The 20,579-nt window shown below is 41.0% G+C and overlaps 1 protein-coding gene across 3 annotated transcripts in view; it reads left to right on the forward strand.

Moving 5' to 3' along the window:
- Window positions 1-20,579, forward strand: part of KCNAB1 (potassium voltage-gated channel subfamily A regulatory beta subunit 1) — a 367,955-nt gene that overhangs the window by 123,070 nt on the left and 224,306 nt on the right. The window contains exon 1 of one of the 3 annotated variants that reach the window (XM_019731969.3): window positions 9,674-10,719. The exons of the other annotated variants lie outside the window; for them this stretch is intronic. Coding sequence (XP_019587528.1) covers window positions 10,499-10,719 — 221 coding nt within the window. The 5' untranslated portion in view covers window positions 9,674-10,498. Of the gene's footprint in view, window positions 1-9,673; window positions 10,720-20,579 lie in introns of those variants that run through there. 3 annotated transcript variants of the gene reach the window in all.

The following is a 20,579-nucleotide window of genomic DNA, read 5'->3' on the forward strand; positions in this document are numbered from 1 at the left end:
CCGACTGTAGTCATTGAATGGTCTCTCCCAAAAAGATCTGTCAACATCCTAATCCCTATAACCTGTGAATGTGACCTTATTTGAAAAAAGTATCTTTGCACATGAAATGAAGTTATAGATCTTAAGATGAGATTGCCCTGGATGACCCAATGACAAGTGTCCTTATAAGACACCTGGAGGACAAGGACATTTGAAGTTGGAGTCAAACATTGGACTGAAACAGTCACAGGGAATGCTGGGAGCCACCAGAATCTGGAAGAGGCAAGGATTGAATTGTCTCTTAGAGCCTTTGGAGGGGACACAGCCATGTTGACACCTTGATTTCAGATTTCTGGCCTCCAGAACTAAGAAAGAATACATTTCTCTTGTTTAAAGCCACAAGTTTTTGTTTGTTTGTTTAATTTAAAACATAAAGTATGGATTGTTTCTAAACTCTAACTGTTGTTCACTGGATTCCTTCAACTTCCTGTGTCAGAACGTAGCAACTGACACTGAGAAGCCAGATAATCTGTGACTACAGCCCTAGGAAACTAACATATTGACCTTTCCCCAAAACTGACCAACCACTTCCCATGGAGTTCAGTCAGCAGTTTATGTTCAAGTTTTGTGTCTCCCTTCAAATCTTTCTCTACATTTGATTTTAGCTAAAATTCTTTTCCTTTCCTCAGTCCCCTCCTCATTCCTACTACTCCTTTGCCAATATTTCCTAACATCTACACAGAAATACCATATTGCATTTCTCCCTTCTTCTCTCATTTAACCACCATGGAACTCTGTAAAAAAAACAAGTAGGAGGTAGGGGGGAAGGGTGAATGCAGAATACTGGGGACATACCACAATTATTAGCGATGTCTCAGAAATTTCAACATAGTGGTTTGATTTCTACCCAGTTCTGGCACTATCCCAGAGTTTGGTATAAATTCATTTATTCAGGCAACAGGAATTACAAAGTCCCTCTCTGCATAGCCGTGTGATAGACCGAGACATGTCCTTCTCTCCTAAGGAGCTCAGCTCTCATGAATTTGATTGACTATGGACTTATATATGTTCTCTTCCATTTAGTAGAGGTCAGTTCTAGGGAGGGTCAATCAGTCTTGGGTTGACAGAGTAGTCGTCATTACCAAAAATTCCTTTAGTTTTCCATGTTTAATTGTTGCGATCCTTAGTGGACCAGACTACTTCTTGCCTGCCTCCCCAGCAGGAATCCATATCAGATCTAGAGAGAAACAAATAAACAGTGATTTGATTTGCTAAATTCTTCTCTACATCAGTCAGCAAAGCTTACTGGTCACATCCTGGATAATTGCTCCGGATACTTTTTGTTAAAAAGTAAGCTGAGTTGCCTTGGTGATGTTTATCCCACAGTACTGGTGCTGTGAAATAAAAAGAAAAAAGGCATCGGTCTTCCCACCATGACAAGTACACCTACAGGCTCCTCATTCCTTCAAGCATTATTTCTATTTTTCTGGGTATCATTTTTTTTGTTGTTTCATAATGTGAAAGTAAAATGTACTTGCAGCAGAAAATCATATACTATGAAAATAAAGGAAATAAAAATTACCCCTAGTTCCACCACCTACCAGTAACTATGAATAATATTTGTGTATATCAAATATACCCCAAAACCAAATATATTTGGGTATATGTATATCCTTTTGTTTCTCTGCAGAGATAGATAATTTTTGCTTCTGTCAAAATAGGCTCATACTGTACATATTATTTTGTGAATTGTTTTTTTCAGCTCACAGTGCATTGCAAACATTTCCCCATCATCTTTCTATTAGAACTGGCAGTAAGAAGCATCATTCTTCCATTAGCAGATTTTACTTGATGGCTGGCTGATTCCACAGTCTCCTGCTGGTCTTCCTCCATTGAGTCTCTTCTCTTACGCCTCCAGGCCATTCTATTGGCTTCCAGATGGAGCTTCCAAAAATACTGCTTTACACTCCTCACCCTGGACCAAAATCCTTGATGGGCCTTCTTCCTTCAACCTGCAGCTCTCCCAAGGAGGAGAGGCTTCACCCAGACTTTTATTCCAGGCTGTTTGCAATAGACTCCAGTTCACTTGCATCATTTCTAATTACATCCTTTTAAAATAGGGTTCCATCCAAAGTGCTTTGCTTATTATTTCCCAATAGGCCCCTCAACACCCCCCTGCTGCCTCTGCTAAAGCTGCTTCTTCTGCTGGTGTATCTTCCTCCCCTATTCTCTTTCCTTGCCTGGCTCTTCTCTGTCCCTAAAGCTCAGCTCTTTTCTGATACCACCATAGTTTCTCTAACTGCCCTAACCCCCAGGCGTCTCCCCCTCTTCTTATAGAGTGGGTATCAGCTATACCACTTGTCTGACATATAGGGCAGGCAACTGGTCATCAATAAATGTCTGCACGCTCCCCAGCCAGGAAGGGAGCTCCTTGAGGAGGGGCTGAGTCCTCCACTTTTTTGCCTCATCAGGGTAGAGAACTTGTCAACTGAACAAAGAAAAGTGCATACTGACGTGGTGATCAATGCATGGTGATGACAACTAATTGTCTTAAGGATAATGTGAGAAAATGAAAAGACAAATGAAGACATGCAAAATTATAGCTGAGGTAGCTACCTCGAAAAGTTGTCAACTATATAAATTAATAACAACCAGTAAACTATGCATGAAAAATGAAAAACGTGAAAACCAAGAAAATATTAACAAAAATGTTAAACATTGAAAGTCTGGATTAATGCATGACATTTTTTCCTTCTTGCCTCCACATATCACTGTTTCCTCTTAGAATCTGTGTTAAGTTTATAATTTTAAAAAACCTTAAATTTATTTTATTTTACTTACATGAGTAATACATGTATATTGTAAAAACTTCTGACAACACAGTGCTTGAGAGCACAAGGTGAGAACATTATCCTTATATCCTCCAAATGAATTTTGTTTTAAATGTAATGAAAGCCTGCAAAGGGAAAGACTTAAATGAGAAAAACATCTCGTAAGATCTTAGATCTGCTCTTTTTATAACGCCTACCCTTTGAAAATTAAGAGAATAAAGAGATGAGAGAAGACATCTTTTATAAAAATATGATTGATATTATGAGGTAGAGTGACATGTATAATAATGGCTTTCTCACCCTAAGACCAACAAATTTGAATGGAAACAACTAAATTTTAACCCATGAATGTATTTTTGGAAATACCTTCAGGTTGCTTCTTTTTCTCAACCCCGTCGGGCAAGGGTGACTTCAGGTGGAAAGCTCCTCCAGAGTCTGATTCACGTCTCAGTTTTGCAAAGGTGAAAATGAATGTTTATTTGACTCCATCTATAGACTACTCAGTTGAGAGCCCAATTAATTTAGATGTTTAACAAAGGCTGATGTCCCCACCTCCCTTTGCTCTGGAATGAGATAATGGATGTAAAAACCTTTGATACAATACAATGCCTGGCACACAGTGGGTACTCAAAACTCTTTCCCTCTCTTCCTTTCTCCCTCCCTCCCTCTTTCTCTGCCTCCCTTCTTCCCTCCCTTCCTTCCACAGTATTTTAGATTTAAATTGTCATGAAATAAAAGTTTATAAGATACTGTCTTAGAAATCATCACAGTTCATCAATTCCTTGAAGCACATATTTCCCCTTTGCTGAAACTGTGACATAATTGATAGTTGCTGCTGGCTTGGGGTCCCTCAGGATGTGGTAGTTAATGCTGTAAGTGTGTGTCACAACTTTCAGAGGGGGTGTCACCAGCTTGGGAAAAAATCCCAGAGACAATTATTGAGTATGTTTTCTTTCAAAAAAAAAAAAAAAGCCACGTTGCCAACACAAGGGATGACAGTGTGGACAGATGTGGACGTTGATGACTCACAGTAAAACATCCAGAAGCATCAAATTCTGAATGTGAACACATTTTGGGGGTTCTTTAACCAATTTATTCCCCTTATATTTTCATGTATGTACATGAGTGAAAAAAAAGCAAAAAGTATTTGGTTCTGACTTTACTTATAAGAAATTGAATCAATCAAAAGTTGAGGAAGAACTAATGGCATTTCTAAAAAAATAATAGACCATGTGTCCCTGTTTTCTCCCAGCTCTATATCCAGGTTCCAGACCAGTTTATGAGAAATTACCTACCATGAAGAGGTCTGAACAAAATAATATGAATTGTGAATTTCCTATTTTTCCACACCTGCTTCCTACAGTACTGTGGCACCTTGCCTTAAATGTATAAAATGATAGATAAATACTGGAAATCTTGCTGCTATATCTGATGTATCAGAGGTTTCAAATTAAGGAAATATTTGTCAGTGGCTGTGGGTATAGTTTAAATGTTAATTGAAAAGCTTAACTATCCTTAAGAATGTTTTGGTTTTGGACATGTGGCCGGTGATGTAAGAATACTTGTATTGAGCCTGTCCTCAGAGTTTCCTGGGAAAAGGGGTTCTCTGGTGAACCTTTTCTTCCAGGGGAGCAGACGAGTAGATGATAGATTCTTCTATTCAGCAGAGCCTTGAATATTTCCAATTTGACCTCTCAATTTTACTTTCTCTTTTATCCCCAAACCTATGCCTATCTAAATGTGGGCCCGTGCTAATTTTCATGGCTGGTTCAATTTGTCAGAATATGATAAATTGTTCTCCAAACCCACATGTTAAGAATTTCTGATAAATAGCAAACTCTCACCCTAACAATTAATTCCTCTTTTAATCACAAATAATAAGCACATAAAGTGGCTTGCCATCTGCACACATGCATGTTTAAAATTATTTGGGTATCAGCAGCTTCTTTTGTGTTTTGAATGGATCCGATTTTTCCTGGCTGCAAAATTAAATGTTCTGTGGGCCTGGCTGGCTGTGGTTTCCAATGGAATATAAACCGTAAGTTCTAAGTGGACTCAGCAAAAAGCATTTGATTCTGACTTTACTTATAAGAAATCGAATCAATCAGACATTTTCCAGGTAATTGGAAGAAAAAGTTTTTCTTGAGCAATAGGAATAAAGTATTATGAAGTATTGAAAAAGGTTGATAAAAGGCATGCTCAAAAGCTACCAAAAATGGATGATTTAATTGTTCTGAATTTTTCAGACTTTTAATATAGAATTTTCCTTCCTCATAATTAGAATAGGGTTTCTCTTAAATTATATTAATCGAATGGCACTATTCAAAGCCCTTCTCACAAGGAAGTTCTTGCAGTGAGGAGCAGTATGCACAGTGGTTAGGAAGGCAGGCGTGCCCCTCCCCTCCGTCCGCCAACCCTCCATCCCCCCTTCCCCCGTCCCTTGACCAAGGTAAGTCCCAGGTCTGCAGCTTCTTGCCGGTGTCACCTTGGGTAAGTTATTTAACTCCTCTGTGTTACATGTTTCCTCATCTATAGAATGCAATTGATAACATAGCACCCCCTTCATTTGATTTTATGAGGATAAAATGAGTTAATACATGTAAGGTGTTCTTAAGAGTTTCTAGGATATAGGAAGTGCTGTGTAAGTGTTACTGCTATTAGTAATTGCTGAAGTCTCCCGGTGAGCTTGAGTGAGAGGAAATGAAAGACTTCCTCACAGCCCTGCTTTGATAGATTGAGATGGATACTTAGCATTTAGCCCATGTCCGTGCTGTGTGTGGGCTAAGCACTCTATCGTGCAATTCCCACCAACATCCAGGGAAGCATGTTCTTGTACCATTTTTTCCTCACAGGAGGCTGAGGCACAGGAAGGTTGAGAATACTGCTTAGTACACATGGGAAAGAAGGGGTAAAGCTGAGCTGGGATTCACACCCAGCTCTAACTCAGTCCCCACCCTAGAGTCCTTCCATGTTACCGTCAAGACTCTAGGATGACCATGAGAAGATAAGGTGCAAGTTAAAGAGCCTGTGGTCTGTTGCTGACCAGCTCTGTACCATGAGCCAGTGATGACCCTTTGACATTATTTCAAAAGAATTCCAAATATCAGGTAATAATAGAGACCAGCTGAGACCAAGGCAAGAGTTCAGGGTAAGTGGTAATTTGGCTCTGTAATCTTGTAATCTGAAAAAACATCTCATGGAATGTATAAAACAAGAGAGGATCTTGGAAATAAATATGTATCGCCCTCCTATTTCAGGTGAGAGAAAAGAGGCACAGAGAGCTGTAATGACACCTGAGGTCACAGGCAAAGTGACATATCCGGGTTTGGAACCCAGGCCTTTGCCTGCTGGTGCAGGCCTGTCTCTACCACCTCATGACAGTTCTGAGGTTTCTGATTCCGGGTGCCCAATATAAAGCAAGCCCTTAAACGGGCAAATTGGCAAAATAATGAGATTACTAAGAACAAGGAAAAGTACTGGAAGTGCCTTGAAAACCACCACTTTTTTCTTTTTTTAATCAAACATCACCATGTAAAGTCTGTATGCCTTTGTGGAAAGGAGTTGTGTTTGGATCTGGTCTTTGGAGCACATTTGTAGGGTTGGCTTAGGAGGTGTAGAGTGGCCTGATAATGACATTCATCGTGGTCTAATAATGACGTTTAGGAGCACGTTCCTGAGAGAGCTCCATAGTTTCTCTTGACCAAAAATATAAGAATTAAAATAAAAACAAGCAATATCTACATCTGTATTAATTTGTTAAGGCTGCTATAACAAAATACCACAGATTGGGTGGCTGAAACAAGAGAAATTTATTTTTTCAGAATTCTGGAGGCTGGAAGTCCCAGATCAAGGTGTCAGCAGGATTGATTTCTTCCGAGACCCCTCTCCTTAGCTTGCAGACGGCCGTCTTCTGCCTGTGTCCTGGCATGACCTTCCCTCTGTGTGTGGCTTTGTCTTAATCTTCTCTTCTGATAAGGACACCAGTCATTTTACCTCAATGACCTCTTTAAAGAGCCTATTCTCCAATACAGTCACCTTCTGAGCTACTTACCTGGGGATCAGGACTTCTACATATGGATTCGGGGGGCCCATAACAATATCTATGCCTCTATCTATATTTATATCTCTATATACATGTACACGTGTATCTGTATCTGTGCTTATGTCTACATTGATATCTATATCACTTGTGGGTCTTTTGTGAACCTGAAATAATAATAGTGAGAACTCCTCTGAATCCTACTGTGTGACCATGAAAAGACACATATTCCACATCTAATTTCCCAGCTTCATTAGCATGTGGCCTGTTAGCACGAAGTTATTAGGAATGAGCGTCCTCACAGCCAACGATTATCCAATTTCCGGGCTCCTGAGACCTACTGCTCCATTAATGCCGGGCAGGGTGAGCTCAGCTGGGTAAGTCACCAAGCTGCTGGCTGGTAGTCAGAAAGCTCGTGTGGCGACAGATCTGAAAAGGTGCACCGTGGGCAGCAAGGAAGAGGCTTGCACTGTGAGCATTGCTCTGGCCTCGGGTCTTTGATTCTCTCGGAGGCATGTGCTGAAGGCTGGAACACTTGCCTCTACACAAGAGGTGCAGATGTGAATGTGGGGCGATTATTCACTCCTTTTAAGGAGCAAGCTGTGTGAAAGTAGCATGTGCAGGATTTTCTTTCTTTCTTTTTTCTTCTTCTTCTCTTTTTTTTTAAGGAATCAAGTTTATCTAAGAATTTGGCATACTCCCATACTCCTCCCTTCCTCTCTCCTCCTTCCGTTGCTTCCTTATCTCCCTCTCTCAATTATTTATAGAGTGAGGGCCTGCTATGCACAAGGCACTCTGCTTGGTCTTGTGGGGGATGAAAGGGTGACTCAGAGGCACTCTGCTATGCATGTTTTATTCTGATAACCTAGTCCCTCTGCTGGTTATGTTTTCAGGCCTTGCTCTTAGTTCTGACACTTCAGCTAGCAGTGTCCAGACCCCTGGCACCCTCAGCACCCCCCTCCTCCCTGTAGCATTGGCAGCACTCTTACCTCAGGCCTTAGCCACCTTCCACACCTCCTGCGCCTTAGCCACTGACTCCTGACCCCTCTGGCCCTGTCGGGGTGATCGCTGTGTTCCGTCTTGCCTCCCAGGCTGCTTTATTTTTCCCCCTTTTTTGAGCTGTTCCTTCTGATTCCTCCCACTTCTTCCTCTTCTCAATTTGACTCTTTTCCTGATTTGCATTGATCATTTCCGATGAGCCAGCTTAGTGTGAAAAAATAAACATTCTAATGATCTGCTTCCTCTCTGCCCACTGCTATTTATTCCGGGGAACAAAGATATGCTTCAAGAACTCCTGCCTTGGAGCTGAGGGTAAAAAGAAGGCGTCCTAGGTTCATTTGTCCCTTTCTACAACCCTCACCCCGTCCTAACGTTACTTCCCAACCACTGAAAACTAGACAGTTTATTTATATTTTAAAGTAAAGAGTGGGGAGGGCATGGAGGATAAAAGAGGAAATTCCAGAATATGCTTTAAACCTTTTCTGCAGGTTATAAAATGTTAAGATTCATATCTGGAATAGAACTGAAAATAGGCACAGATTGTACTTAAAAATTTTATTTCTACACCTTAATTTGGCTGGGAAGAAGTGGTCAGACCTGCTATTTTTATTTTATTTTATTTTATTTATTACATAGACACAGACAGAGTGTGTGTTCTCCCCACACCCACCAACCTCTGGGATGACAGACTCCCTCCTTTCCTGCTAATCAAATTCATGCCCCAAGCAAAGTCCCTTCGCTCTGTGCGGGCTGCCTGGGCATCCAGGAGCTCCTTGAGGTGCAGCCTTTGTCTAAGTCATCTTTGTACCCCAGCAACAACAAACCCAGGTACCTAATAGGGTCTTAGGAGAAGTATGGGGAATTAATCAATGAGAACTTTCTCCAGCTGTCGGTAATCATTCCCCTGTTAAGCCCTAGTAGACTCAGTGTCTGTATAACTCATTCTAACTAATATGACTCTGATACCGTCAATTAGCCCGTTTACGACAGAATGCTTTGTACTTCTCACCCAGATTGCTCGTTCCTTGAGGAGAGGAACAGTGCTCCATTTTTTTCTGCCACATTTCTCTCTATTGCCTAGTGCAGAGATGGTGCTCATAAATATTCTTGATTTGAGCTCTGTTTCTTTGTTTCTTTTTGCTTGACAGCGGTGTCTGGAAACAGTTAGAAAACTGATTTTGCAGAAGCCACAATTTTAGTGTAAATTCATCGTACAAGGATTCTGGCTTCATGCATTTCAAACGGAGACATAAATTGTTATTGGCCAATTGGTGCTTGGTTTGATTCAACCACGTTTATTGAGCAGTTGCTTTTCACTTGACACTGATCCAGGCAATGTTCCCACCTCACGTCTTGCTGCCCACCACTGATCTGGGGACGGTGCTTGTCCTCACCAGCTGGCCGTAGATGACCAGCAGGCAGTGTACATGCTTCCGGCCACTGGCCTGGACCTTTCCGGATGGTGATGTGGACCTCTGCTCACTTAGTGCAGCCCCTTTTTGGGTGGTGCTGGACTGCTGCCTCCTCGCCCATCGTTGGCCAGCCTTTGGGAGCCAAAATAGAGCCTGCCGCAAGTTAGCTGTCTTGACTCCAAAAAGTCTGCACTGTGGCTTTTCAGGAAACTTCAAACTTATCTGCTTCAGAAATAATATGCAAAGGGTAAATGAACCCTGGCAAGGCTAATAATAGGGACTTTAGGCTGTTTTAGCAAGCCAGCCAGTCACAGAGTAATCACGTGTTAATTCACTGGCATGTTCAGTGGCAGAAACACCCCCACTCCACCCTCCCCCTGTTCCAACTGTTGTGCTGCAGCAGGATTTGGTCTGAGTCTGAGCAGAGTCCCCCTTCATGAGCAGCCCTCCAGCTTCTGCTACAGCAAGGCTGTGTGAAAGTGATCCGTGCCTTCCCGCTGCACACAAAGACAAGGAGCTCTTTAAGGGAACTCGCTGCCTGCTTCTCCTGCAGCTACAAACCCGTGTCCCTGTGGGCTCAGCGACCAAGGCTTTTGCCTGAAAATGAATGGGGAGGGGTCTTGAGGAGCCCCCAGGACCTCCCAGAGAGGGGCAGGGAGGGAGCTTGCAGGCTGAGTGGATGAGGACCACCGGTCCCCGGGGCCGGGCTTGCGTTTAGCTGCTTCGTGGGATGCTCCGCGTGCCAGTTGAGCAGCCTGCCTGAGGTCCAGAGGGTGCTGGCGGCGCATCTTGCGGCATGCCTGCGTGGATTTGAGCCATCGCCCAGAGGCGAGCCCGCATGCAGACACGGCGGATGGGCTTCCTGCAGGGCTGTGTGTAGTCAGCACGAATGATCAGTACTAGGCGTCTGCAAAAGCCTCCCGACTACATGGATTTGGCTGTTTAATCAGCCGAGGTTACTGCCCGGGAAGACTTGCTAGCCTGATCCGCGCTCCAGCTGCTGTGACAACTTCGGGGCTGGCTGTTTACTTCTCTCAGTGCCCGGGGCTCTGTCCTGCACCGCAGCCACTTTCCCGGCTCTGAAGTCTGCCGCGAGGACTCCTCTGACGGCATCCCAGGAAAGGGGGTGCGCCGAGGAGGGGTGACAAGGCGAGCAGAAACCCTCCCAACTGCTCAACCTCTCGTGACTGCCTGTGTTTTGGGGTTCTGAGAGGGACCGTGTGCTGCCCGGGGAAGCAATGCAAGTCTCCATAGCCTGCACAGAGCACAATTTGAAGAGTCGGAATGGTGAGGACCGACTTCTGAGCAAGCAGAGCTCCACCGCCCCCAATGTGGTGAACGCAGCCCGGGCCAAATTCCGCACGGTCGCAATCATCGCACGCAGCCTGGGGACGTTCACCCCTCAGCACCACATTTCTCTCAAAGAGTCCACCGCAAAGCAGACTGGCATGAAATATAGGTATGGATGTACGATTCCCTCTGCCTAGGGTTTTCCGTGTTCTGTATAGGTGCAGTGGAGACAGTTCACCGGTTTTGAAAAGTGACTTACTCATCTGTGGGTTGCTTAATTTAGAATTCTCAGGTGTCTCTAAAATAGCTCTTTAGCAGGGTGGAAAACCCAAGGTGGCTGTGTTGTGTTCTGTGTGTGTGTAGGATTTTTTTATTTTAGTTTTTAATGTGGCCTATTTTGTGCATTCTAAAGTATTAGGAACACCTTAGAAGCTGTATGAATTCCAGTCTGCGGAGAATAATACACTGCTGGAAACTGGTATTGAGATCAGGGTAGTTTTTCAACAGCAAATGTGATTGTCCTATTTTATGGTACAGACTGTAGTTTCTGTGATTACACTATTAAAAATAGTTTCCCATCTAGTACTGCATTCTTATTTATCTTTTGAAAGACCATGGTAACAAATGCAATGCAAGCCTTTGAGGAAGTTTTGTTGCAGGAAGAACCCCCCCCAAATGGCAAATTAGATTGAACACTGACATATTAAAATCTAAATTACTGCTCGAAATAAATGTGGGCCGTGTTGTGAAACATGGAGAAAAAGTCAATTGTTGTAATACAACTATTTTCCTTATAAAATTTTAAGCTCCCTCTCCCTCTATGTTGTTTTCCATAGTTGGAAATCTTCCTGGTAATAGTTGATGCTCTCTTTAACAGGGAATGACTTAAATTTGATAAGTAGAAAATTTCATTATTCAATTATGTGACTCCTGCCTCCTCATTATGTCTGCTTTGTACTAAGCCTTTCTGACTTTATTTCTTTTAAACTATTATGCTTCTAATCTCTAAAAGTGTTTGCAGATGTAGCGGAGAAAAGCTAATGATGCATCTTCCGAAGGCTTTGGTTACTCTAATTTGCATATAGGATTCTGTCAACGATTTACATTTAACTATCCAGCATCTTTCCTAGGAACCAGATTTTAGAATAGAAAGAACTTAATGCAATTAAAACAATGCGCACCTAAGACTGTTTCCCATGTGGGGCTTTTGAAATAAGCATTTAAAACAATTTCTAGAAAACTTGTCCTTGAAAAAGTTTCTTTGCAGAGTTACAGGACAGCTTCTCATTGCAAAAACTCCAAGCACTGTTGTTTTGATGTATTTTTGAGCCATTAAGAAAGAAAGCTGTGAGTGGGGGGTGTCCAAGCATTAAAAACCATAGCTAAAGCTCTTTGCTCCAACCTCAGTACCATGCAAGCAGCCTGACTCCAGCCACCTCTTTGAAGTGTCTGCTGTGTGTCTCTGCTTTTCCCAATATTTTCATGAAGGAGAGTAGGGCCCCACAAGGACAGTTTGCTGACTGAGACTGCAGTATGGAGTGCGTTGGCATCTTCTATTGCTGCTTCTGTGGCACACACCCAACCCCTGCCCTGTGGACGCAGTTCAGGTGCTGAGATGGAGATGAACTGCTCTCTGCCTTCCTTGGCGGGGCCCTAGGAATAGGACACTCAGGGTTAAAGCAGATCACAAAGGTGATTTGGATTGTGGCCTTCGGCACTTTAGCAGCACCATGAACTTTCTTTTTGTAAACCAGAAGAAATAAAAAGTAACACCCTTCATTTATTGTGGCAGAGTTTCATAGTTGCTTGTGGATCATTGTACTGGAAGAATTTGGTCTAATGAAGGCTTTTAGAAGGCAGGAGATTTCCATTAAGGGTTTGCTGGTAACTTACAGCTCAGCTCAGATGGGATGATAATTGTCTCCCCTTGCCAAAAGTTCAGTGGGCAAGATTCACTTGGGCATGTTTCATTACTGGTAACTAAGGACAGCTCTTTTCTACAAAATGTTAGCCATAGGTGGTCTTCTGTATACTTTGAATTCAATTATACAATTTGCTGTTTATGGTGACTGGACAAGATACCTTACCTCCACTCTCCTTCTGATTCTGAACCATTCCATCTATATCAGGCAGGTGGTTTTGTGTTTGTGACTTAAACCCTCTCTTTTTCAAATTCCACTCAGGGTGACCTTTAGGAAAGAGATTATGAGATTATGCCAAGTGTACATTAAGACTCCTTAGTGTTGGAGAGAAAAAGAGAGGCAGAGAGAGGCAGGTGGAGAGAGAGACTAATTATACACTTTATAAAAAATAATAGAAATATTTTTATTAGCTTAATTATCCTTTTCTTTGAAATTGATATCACCAAAATTTAATGTGCATGTATGACTATTAATCAATGATAAATAGCAAAACATAAAAAATAATGCTATAGAGTTGGGGAGGTAATTAGCTTACGTAAATGACCAGGAAAATGCCTGAAGGAACTAGAATAGAAAGTCAGTGGCTGATTGTGTTTAAAATAATAGTCTCATCCTAAAACATGATTTCCATAGGCATAGCTTAATCTGGATCCATGAACCCTATAGGAAATCAAGATCATTATCTTTTTGTGCACTTTTTTTTCTGAAGAGAGTGTTCATAGCTTTCATCAGAATTCGGAGTGTCTACCACTCAAATATTGTTAAAAGCAGTGTTATAGAGTGAAGAAGTATTCAGTTAGTCAACAAATATATACTGAGCATCTATTCTGCACCAGGAACTCTACTAGAACTGGGTACACAAAGATGTAGAACCCAGGCAAGGTTGGGGGCTTACATTCAGGTTGGGGAAACAGACCATGAATAAGAAAACAAACAAATAATAATCTATCGTGAGACATTTTCTTATAAAGGCTATATTTTGGGGGGAGATAGTCATGTCTGGGCCTTCTTGGTTTATCCATTTTGAGGCTGCCATATTGTCCTCAGTTCCAGGATTATGGTTACATCTTGAGGCATGAGTAATTGTGCCCATATCTGCCACCTGTTTTTGCCATCCCAAGGACTTCTTTCAGGTTCCAATTCTGCTGTAAGGTGCTACTTGGCCATTGAGGACGTACTTATAACCCTGGTAAACTAGTAGAATGCCTTCTACTGATATAATGCCTTACGATTTTTAAAGCCCAACTCATATCATAGTCTATGATTACCATTCATAAATCAAAAACTCATGAACTTGGGATTTTAGAAAAAATTAATATATACTTGTGTGAAGCATATAAATTCTGTTAGATCCACACTACCATTGTGCAAGACTTTTGCATAAAATTTGCTGTTGTTTCAAGGCTGAGGATGAGAAAAATCCACTAGGACAATTTGCTACTTAAATGATACTGTCAGCCCAAGAGAACAAGATTTCACTTAACATTTAGCCTGGGGACTATCCTGAATGTAAATAACATAGGACTATTTTGTTCCTTCTAGTTTTTATATTTGTGCTTTTTTAATGCATGAGAATTTATGGTATTTTTACATGTGTTTTTAATCTCAGAGTTCATCACACTGTGTTAGAGTTTGATGTACCATCTTCAACCATATACATGATAAATGTAGATATGATAGATGTAGACACATACATGAACCCTTCATCCTAAGAAAACCAAATCACTTAAAACAGAAGTTAAGTCAGATTTGTTTGGTTGTTTTTGCTTGTTTCGTTGGTCGGGTGTTATTAATCTATTTATTTATTTTTTTAAATAACTTTTTAGAATGGTCCAGCTACTAGTGTTTGACATGATCTCAGAGCTTTTGTCATTCAGAATTGAGCACATTTGTGCTGATAAGCTACGCCCACCCCCATTCTAAAATTGTTACTTTAACTATAGAATAATTTCAATATTGATGAACTCAATTTCATTGCGAAAAATTTTATCTGTAACATATACATCCATGTCAATGTAACCTTGTGCTGTATGGTTACATAAAACAAGCTTTGAAATTCTTAAGAGAATTCTTTACAAGAAGAAATATTGTCTGAGCAATAATCTTTAATTCCACTAAAAACTTCTCTTTTTCCAGTTTTTTTAGGCTAACCGTTATCATTATTGTCATCATTTAAATTTTTTTTGAAATAACTATATATTCTGGAATTCACGCATACACACACACATGCACACATACAGGGAATTTTCATTTACCCTCCATCCAGTTTTTTCCAGTGATAACATCTTGCATAACTCGAGCACAACATCAAAACTGATAAATTGATGTTGATACAATCCACAGAATCTATTCAGACTTTACTAGTTGCGTATATATTCATGTGTGTGTAAGTTTATATGTCTATGCAATTTTATCACATGTAAGAGTTTGTGTAACTACCACCACCGTGAAGAAGCAGAATTGTTCCATTACCACAAGACTCCCTCAAACGACCCCTTAGAGCCACGTCCACGTATTTGCTCCCCAATCCTTAATCTTTGGCAACCACTAATCTGTGATCCATCTCTATAATTCTGTGGTTTCAAGAACATTATATAAATGGAATCATAGGTTTGTTTTTTTAAAATATTTTGGGACTGGCTTTTTTCACTTAGTGTAATTCTCTTGAGGCCCATCCAAATTGTTGCGTGTATCAATAATTCATTTCTTTTTATTGCTGAGTAGTGTTCTATGCTATGGATGTTCCACAGTTGTTGTTTTTTTAACCATTTATCCATTGAAGGACAATCTGTTTGTCGTAATCATTATTTTTAGCATGTAATTGGTGCTGTCAGATTATAACATTATTTCCAAATTCTTTCAATGCCACTCAGTAGCTCAGGAGATAAAATCCAAACTACCTAAATGGTACCTGAGTTCCTTCATGGTCTGGCTTCCATCATGCTTTTCAGTCACTACTCTTTGTTTTCTCATCTTACCTCCAACCTCATGCTTTATGAGAAGTGCCTAATCGAGAGAGGGCTGAAACTTCTTGGGGCTTTTTTGTTGTTATTTTTAATGTCTCTGTGTCATTTTCCATGCTGGTCCTTCTGCTCTGGAATTGTCCTACCCCTCTTGGTCAGTCAGGTGAACTCCTAGGTATGCATCCTCCAAGACGCAACTCTAGCATAATCTTCTCTGTGAAACTTTTCTTGTCTCCATCCCATAGAGCATTAAATATTTTCTCTTAATGCCTTCCCTGCATCTGGTTCTTACTTCTGTTATGCAATCATGGAAATGATTGCTTGCATAGTGTTGCTATTATCTATTTGCATCTGTGTCTTCCCCATTAGTCCATGAGCAGCACGAGGTCTAGATTTTATTCATCTCTGTAAACCAGAGTCTAAACTTGGCACCTGGCACATAATAGCTACTCAATAACTGCTTGAGAAATGACTATACATGTAGGACATTCTGTTAATTGTTGGAGATACAGAGAGTGAGAGTCCTCTCTTGAGTGCTTATAGTTTAATCGGACTAGTTTTCTACACAAAATGGCTGCATATGTTAAGTAAAACAAAGAACGCTTGCTGTAGTTTGAGGAGACCTCATTCACCAAGGGCTGTAGGAGTCAGGGATAAGTTTCATGAGAAAGGTCAGTGGAGCTTGGTATTGAGGAAGGAGAAATACCAAGAAGAGCACAGAGAAGGACAGCCGACTACAGCCGGGGATGCAGCATATCTCAAAGACTGCATGGGGTGGTGAGAAACAATGGAATAGGGCAGAGGGCTCATGCAGGGACGTGGTGAGAGAGCATCTTGTAGAGGTAAAGAGGGGTCAGATTATGGCACCCTGGAGATCAGGGTAAGCAATTTAGACACAAAGTAAACATTAACATTGGTGGAACCATTATGAATTTTTTATCAGGGTCTCTGATTACGAAGTTCTGTTAAGAGAGGCTTAATCTGGAAGTTGGTCCAAATACAAGTTTTAGAGTTGTAAGTTTGAAACAAGAGACTTTGTGTTGAATTCCATAGCACTCTCTATTTTTCTATATAGAAGCAACAGTCCATAGAAAAACTCAGACCAGATGCTTTTCCCATGCATTCCTTTCCCAGCCTTTTTATTAAAGCGCACATCTCATCCACTGTTCTTTACCTCCCACGAATGGTGGGCAGATTTTGAATCAAAGCAATAGAAGTGAAATCAATCTTGTCAGCTGATTACGTAAAAGGCATCAAGTGTGTGTGACTCTGTGTGTGTGTGTGTGTGTGTGTGTGTGTGTGAGTGTGTGTGTGAGCCTCCATACGGGGGAAAAGTGGGAGGAAATAGGTGGGCTGAAGTGGAGGAAGAGGAGAAGAGCCAACTCTGTGGCTGTGTTTCAAATAGAAATATTTGACTTTAGTCCAGAGAAGAGAGCAGCTTGTTATTTAAAATGCCTTTTTTCTGGTAAAGAATACATTTGTCATTCCCACTGACTCCTATGGGTGTGGGCTTTCACTCTCTTCTTCAGAGCAAAATGCTGAGAACGGGGAGGTGGAGAAACCTTCCTGAAAATTAGTTGCTGATTCAATCTCATAGAGTTTATTCCACCTCTGCAAGGCACCAGTCAGAAGTCTGGCATTCATGGGATGGTGAGAAAACGGTAGGAGGAGAGGGAGCCTCCGGAAGTTGCTAGGCACACGTCATTTCATGGCTCTGGAAGTGTGTGTGTGTGTGTGTGTGTGTGTGTGTGTACGCACGCATGTACAAGTGAAGGAATCCATCCAAAGTGTTTTCAGAAACAGCTCGTTTTCTAGCTGCACTCGTCAATAGGGTTGTTACAGATGGAATCCTTAATCTCAAGTCCACTCAATGACCCCCTTTAGAAGTGCACTCATTTTTAGAGATATCCTTTTAGAAAATGTTCTCCAAACATTTCAATTTGTGATAATTTGAGAAATGTTCTGAGAGAAGGAGGGAACAAATCACATTAAATTCAAAAGGAAAATCAGATTAATAAATTTGACTGGTTCTTCAAATTTATTTCACCCAATTTATGGTCCAGCACTAGTATATTGATTAGTATATTGATTCCTGAGTAGTATGAGGTTTGGGTCCAGTGAATCTGATCAAAATATAGAACTCTTGGTTTCTCTGAGTATTCTTCAAAGCTCCTTGTAGGAGAGGAAAAACCTCTTTATGAGAAGAACTGAATTCACTAGCATCAATTCATACTTTTACTGCAAGAATTTCAAAGCCATTCTGATAGTTATTAGACATAATAAAAAATGATTCGATGTTGCAAATTAATCACGTTGTATGCTTAAAAAAACATCATTGTCAACAGTTTTCCACTCTTTTGAGAATTGAGAATAGAGTGATAGAGACTGAGAAATTTAAGGCAAAAGTCTTTCAAATTTCCATTTTACTATTGAGAATGATTAATCCTATGTGGTCACTAGAAATGACTGAGCCATGGAGGTTAGCAGGGAGGAAACTTTAGATGCCATCTAGTTCACTCACATTATTTTATACGAACGGCCAGTTCTTTGCTGAGAGTTTCTCAGGCTGCCGATGGGACGGTTAAGGCCAATTTCAGGTTTCCTGACTCCATGAGTAGGATTCCTTGCACTCCTTTAGTTTCTACCTTGCAACTTCTTGGTTATGTTCCCTTTTTCAACCTAGGAAAGAAGCACAGGGCATGCAATGCTTCTAGAAGGACCAATTCCCTTCTATACATATGCACAGGTTGCAGTTCGAGCTTTTCTCTTTAGAAGAAGCAAAGCCATGACATAGGCACTGAGAGAGCCAGACCAGCTTTCTTCATCTCCTGAAGAGTCGTGAGGACCCCACAGCGTCCCCACAGGAGCCCTCTACTTGCACATGTTCTGAAGCTGGACATAAATTAATTTCCAGATGATCGTGTAATTAGCATCACAATTTGTAAAGAACTGGTGTTTTAGAAAGAGCTGCAAAACTGTGGGCACAAATGACCGGAAAGTGTTACAAGTCAGTCCTGGATAAGAAATGCTCATTGGGGTCTTCAGCGTTGAGCATACTTTACTCTTCTTCATGATTTTAGAGATTACTTTGACATCTTGCTCCTAGAGCTCAGAAGCAAAATACATTTAAAAATCCTCATTGCAGGCTGATTTTCAGTTACTCAGATTGGAAACCAAAACAAAAGCCCAGCAGTGATTTTTTTTTTTTCTTGGAATTGACAGCGAGGGAAGACTCTGAGAGCAGCCTCACAGGCCATCTGGTCCAGCCCTCATGAGAAATCTGTCCTGTTTTTCCAATTTGCACTGTGCAGCAACTACTTGTAAAGGCCCCTGAAGAAATATTGTGTAATTTCCTTTCACGGCAGTCATGAAAAAATTTGGCTCTTCTTTCTAAGAATTGGGACCATTCATTAAGCTCTGAAATCCTCAGAGGAAGCCGTAAGGTGAGGGTTTTTAGAATTCTTGACTGTTGTCTAGACTCTAACAGTCAAGTCAGGTTGGAAAGTGAAGATAGAAGACTGAGGGGTGAGAAAGCAGGGGCACAGCAGTGAGGCAAGGGAGTGACACGCAGAGGATCCCAAGCCCATTCGACATGGGAGGGCACTCCGTCCCATTCATGAAGGATCATGAAAAGGTCAAATTTGGTATATAGGTTTCAATGGTAGTTGAATACGCACATAAAAACTAACAGCTTAAATATGATTAATTTGCCTTTTGATATACTCTTATAGAGAAGTTTTTTTTTTGTGTTTTTTTTTATTTTAATCTATCAGGTGTAAGTATAAAGGCAGCTATACATGACTAGTATTATTAATGAGGAGTTTTCTGTATCGGTAATTACCATCTTCCAGGAGGCTGCCCCTGCAGGGACTCAGCTGCAGGAAATTCCAAGCACCGTGCTCTTCATGATGAGTTTGTATCTACTGGAAAGCCCATTTGGTTTAACAGAACTCTTACGTAAGAAAAGCAGCGAGCTTTTTCCTGAAGAACAGATGCTAATACAGCACCCTCTTTCCCGTCTCTTTGAAATTAGTTTCCACTTGAAACTTAGTTTTTATGTTATTGAGATTTTGTTGTTCGTATATTTGGCCTAAGATCAGAGCAATAAGCTTGTTGTAAAAATCAACTGTGTAAATAAAATGGCTTTAATGAGTGCTATTAGGTTGGTGCAAAAGTAATTGCAGTTTTGCAATTATTTTTAATTTTTTAAACCGCAATTACTTTTGCACCAACCTAATACTTCTCTCTCAGCTCAAGAACCAGCAGCGTATTCCTCTGAGGCATCTGATGAAAAGAAACCTTTTGATTCTCTACAATTCCAGTTCCTACCTCAATATGCATGCACACGTACTTCTGCATTACGGAATCTTTGCATTCGTTGAAAAGACTGGAAATGCTCAGAAGAAATCTTAAGTCTGATTCCAGAGGGTTTTCATCTTGATAGAAAACATATATGATCAGTTTTAATAAAGAGAAAATAAACGAACTACGGTAAAGAGACTCAAATTGAGAGTGGGTGTTGGAAAGTTCATGGTCTAACTTCCCACTCAATAATGGCTTGTCTTTCATTTTCAAGGAAGAAGTTTAAGGTTTCAGTTTCCAAAAGCAATCTCCTGGAAATCAGAAGGGTTGGATCTCTTAGTCTATAGGAGCACAGGATCATTCCTTAAGAGAGAAGCCAAGTGCATACTTGCCTGAGGACTCCAGATTCCACCAGATGTTTCCTGCTGGCTTCAGGACCTTCTGTGGTCCCATTTCAAAAACATGACATGATTTAAAAGAGGATACAAGTATCCTTAAGAAGCAAATCTGCCCATTTCGCACTGTAGTAGTTTCCTATTGCTGATGCAACCAGCTACTACACAGTTTGTGTCTTAAAACAACACAGATTTATGCTGTCACAGTCCAGAAATCAGAAGTCTAAAATCAACATGTCGGCAGGGCAGTGTTTCTTCTGGAGGCTGTTGGGTAGAAATTCATTTTCTTCCCTTATCCTGCTTCTAGAGACCACTTGCATTTCTCAGCTGGTGGCTCCTTCCTCCATCTTCAAAGCACATCTCTCCAACTTCTGCTTTTGTCTTCACATCTCTTTCTCACTTTGGTCCCCTTATAAGGACCCTGTGATAACATTGGGCCCACCTGAA

This window comes from Rhinolophus sinicus, chromosome 17 (assembly GCF_057876585.1).
Source record: "Rhinolophus sinicus isolate RSI-liver-muscle chromosome 17, RSI-T2T, whole genome shotgun sequence".
In the NCBI taxonomy this organism is placed as follows: domain Eukaryota; kingdom Metazoa; phylum Chordata; class Mammalia; order Chiroptera; family Rhinolophidae; genus Rhinolophus; species Rhinolophus sinicus.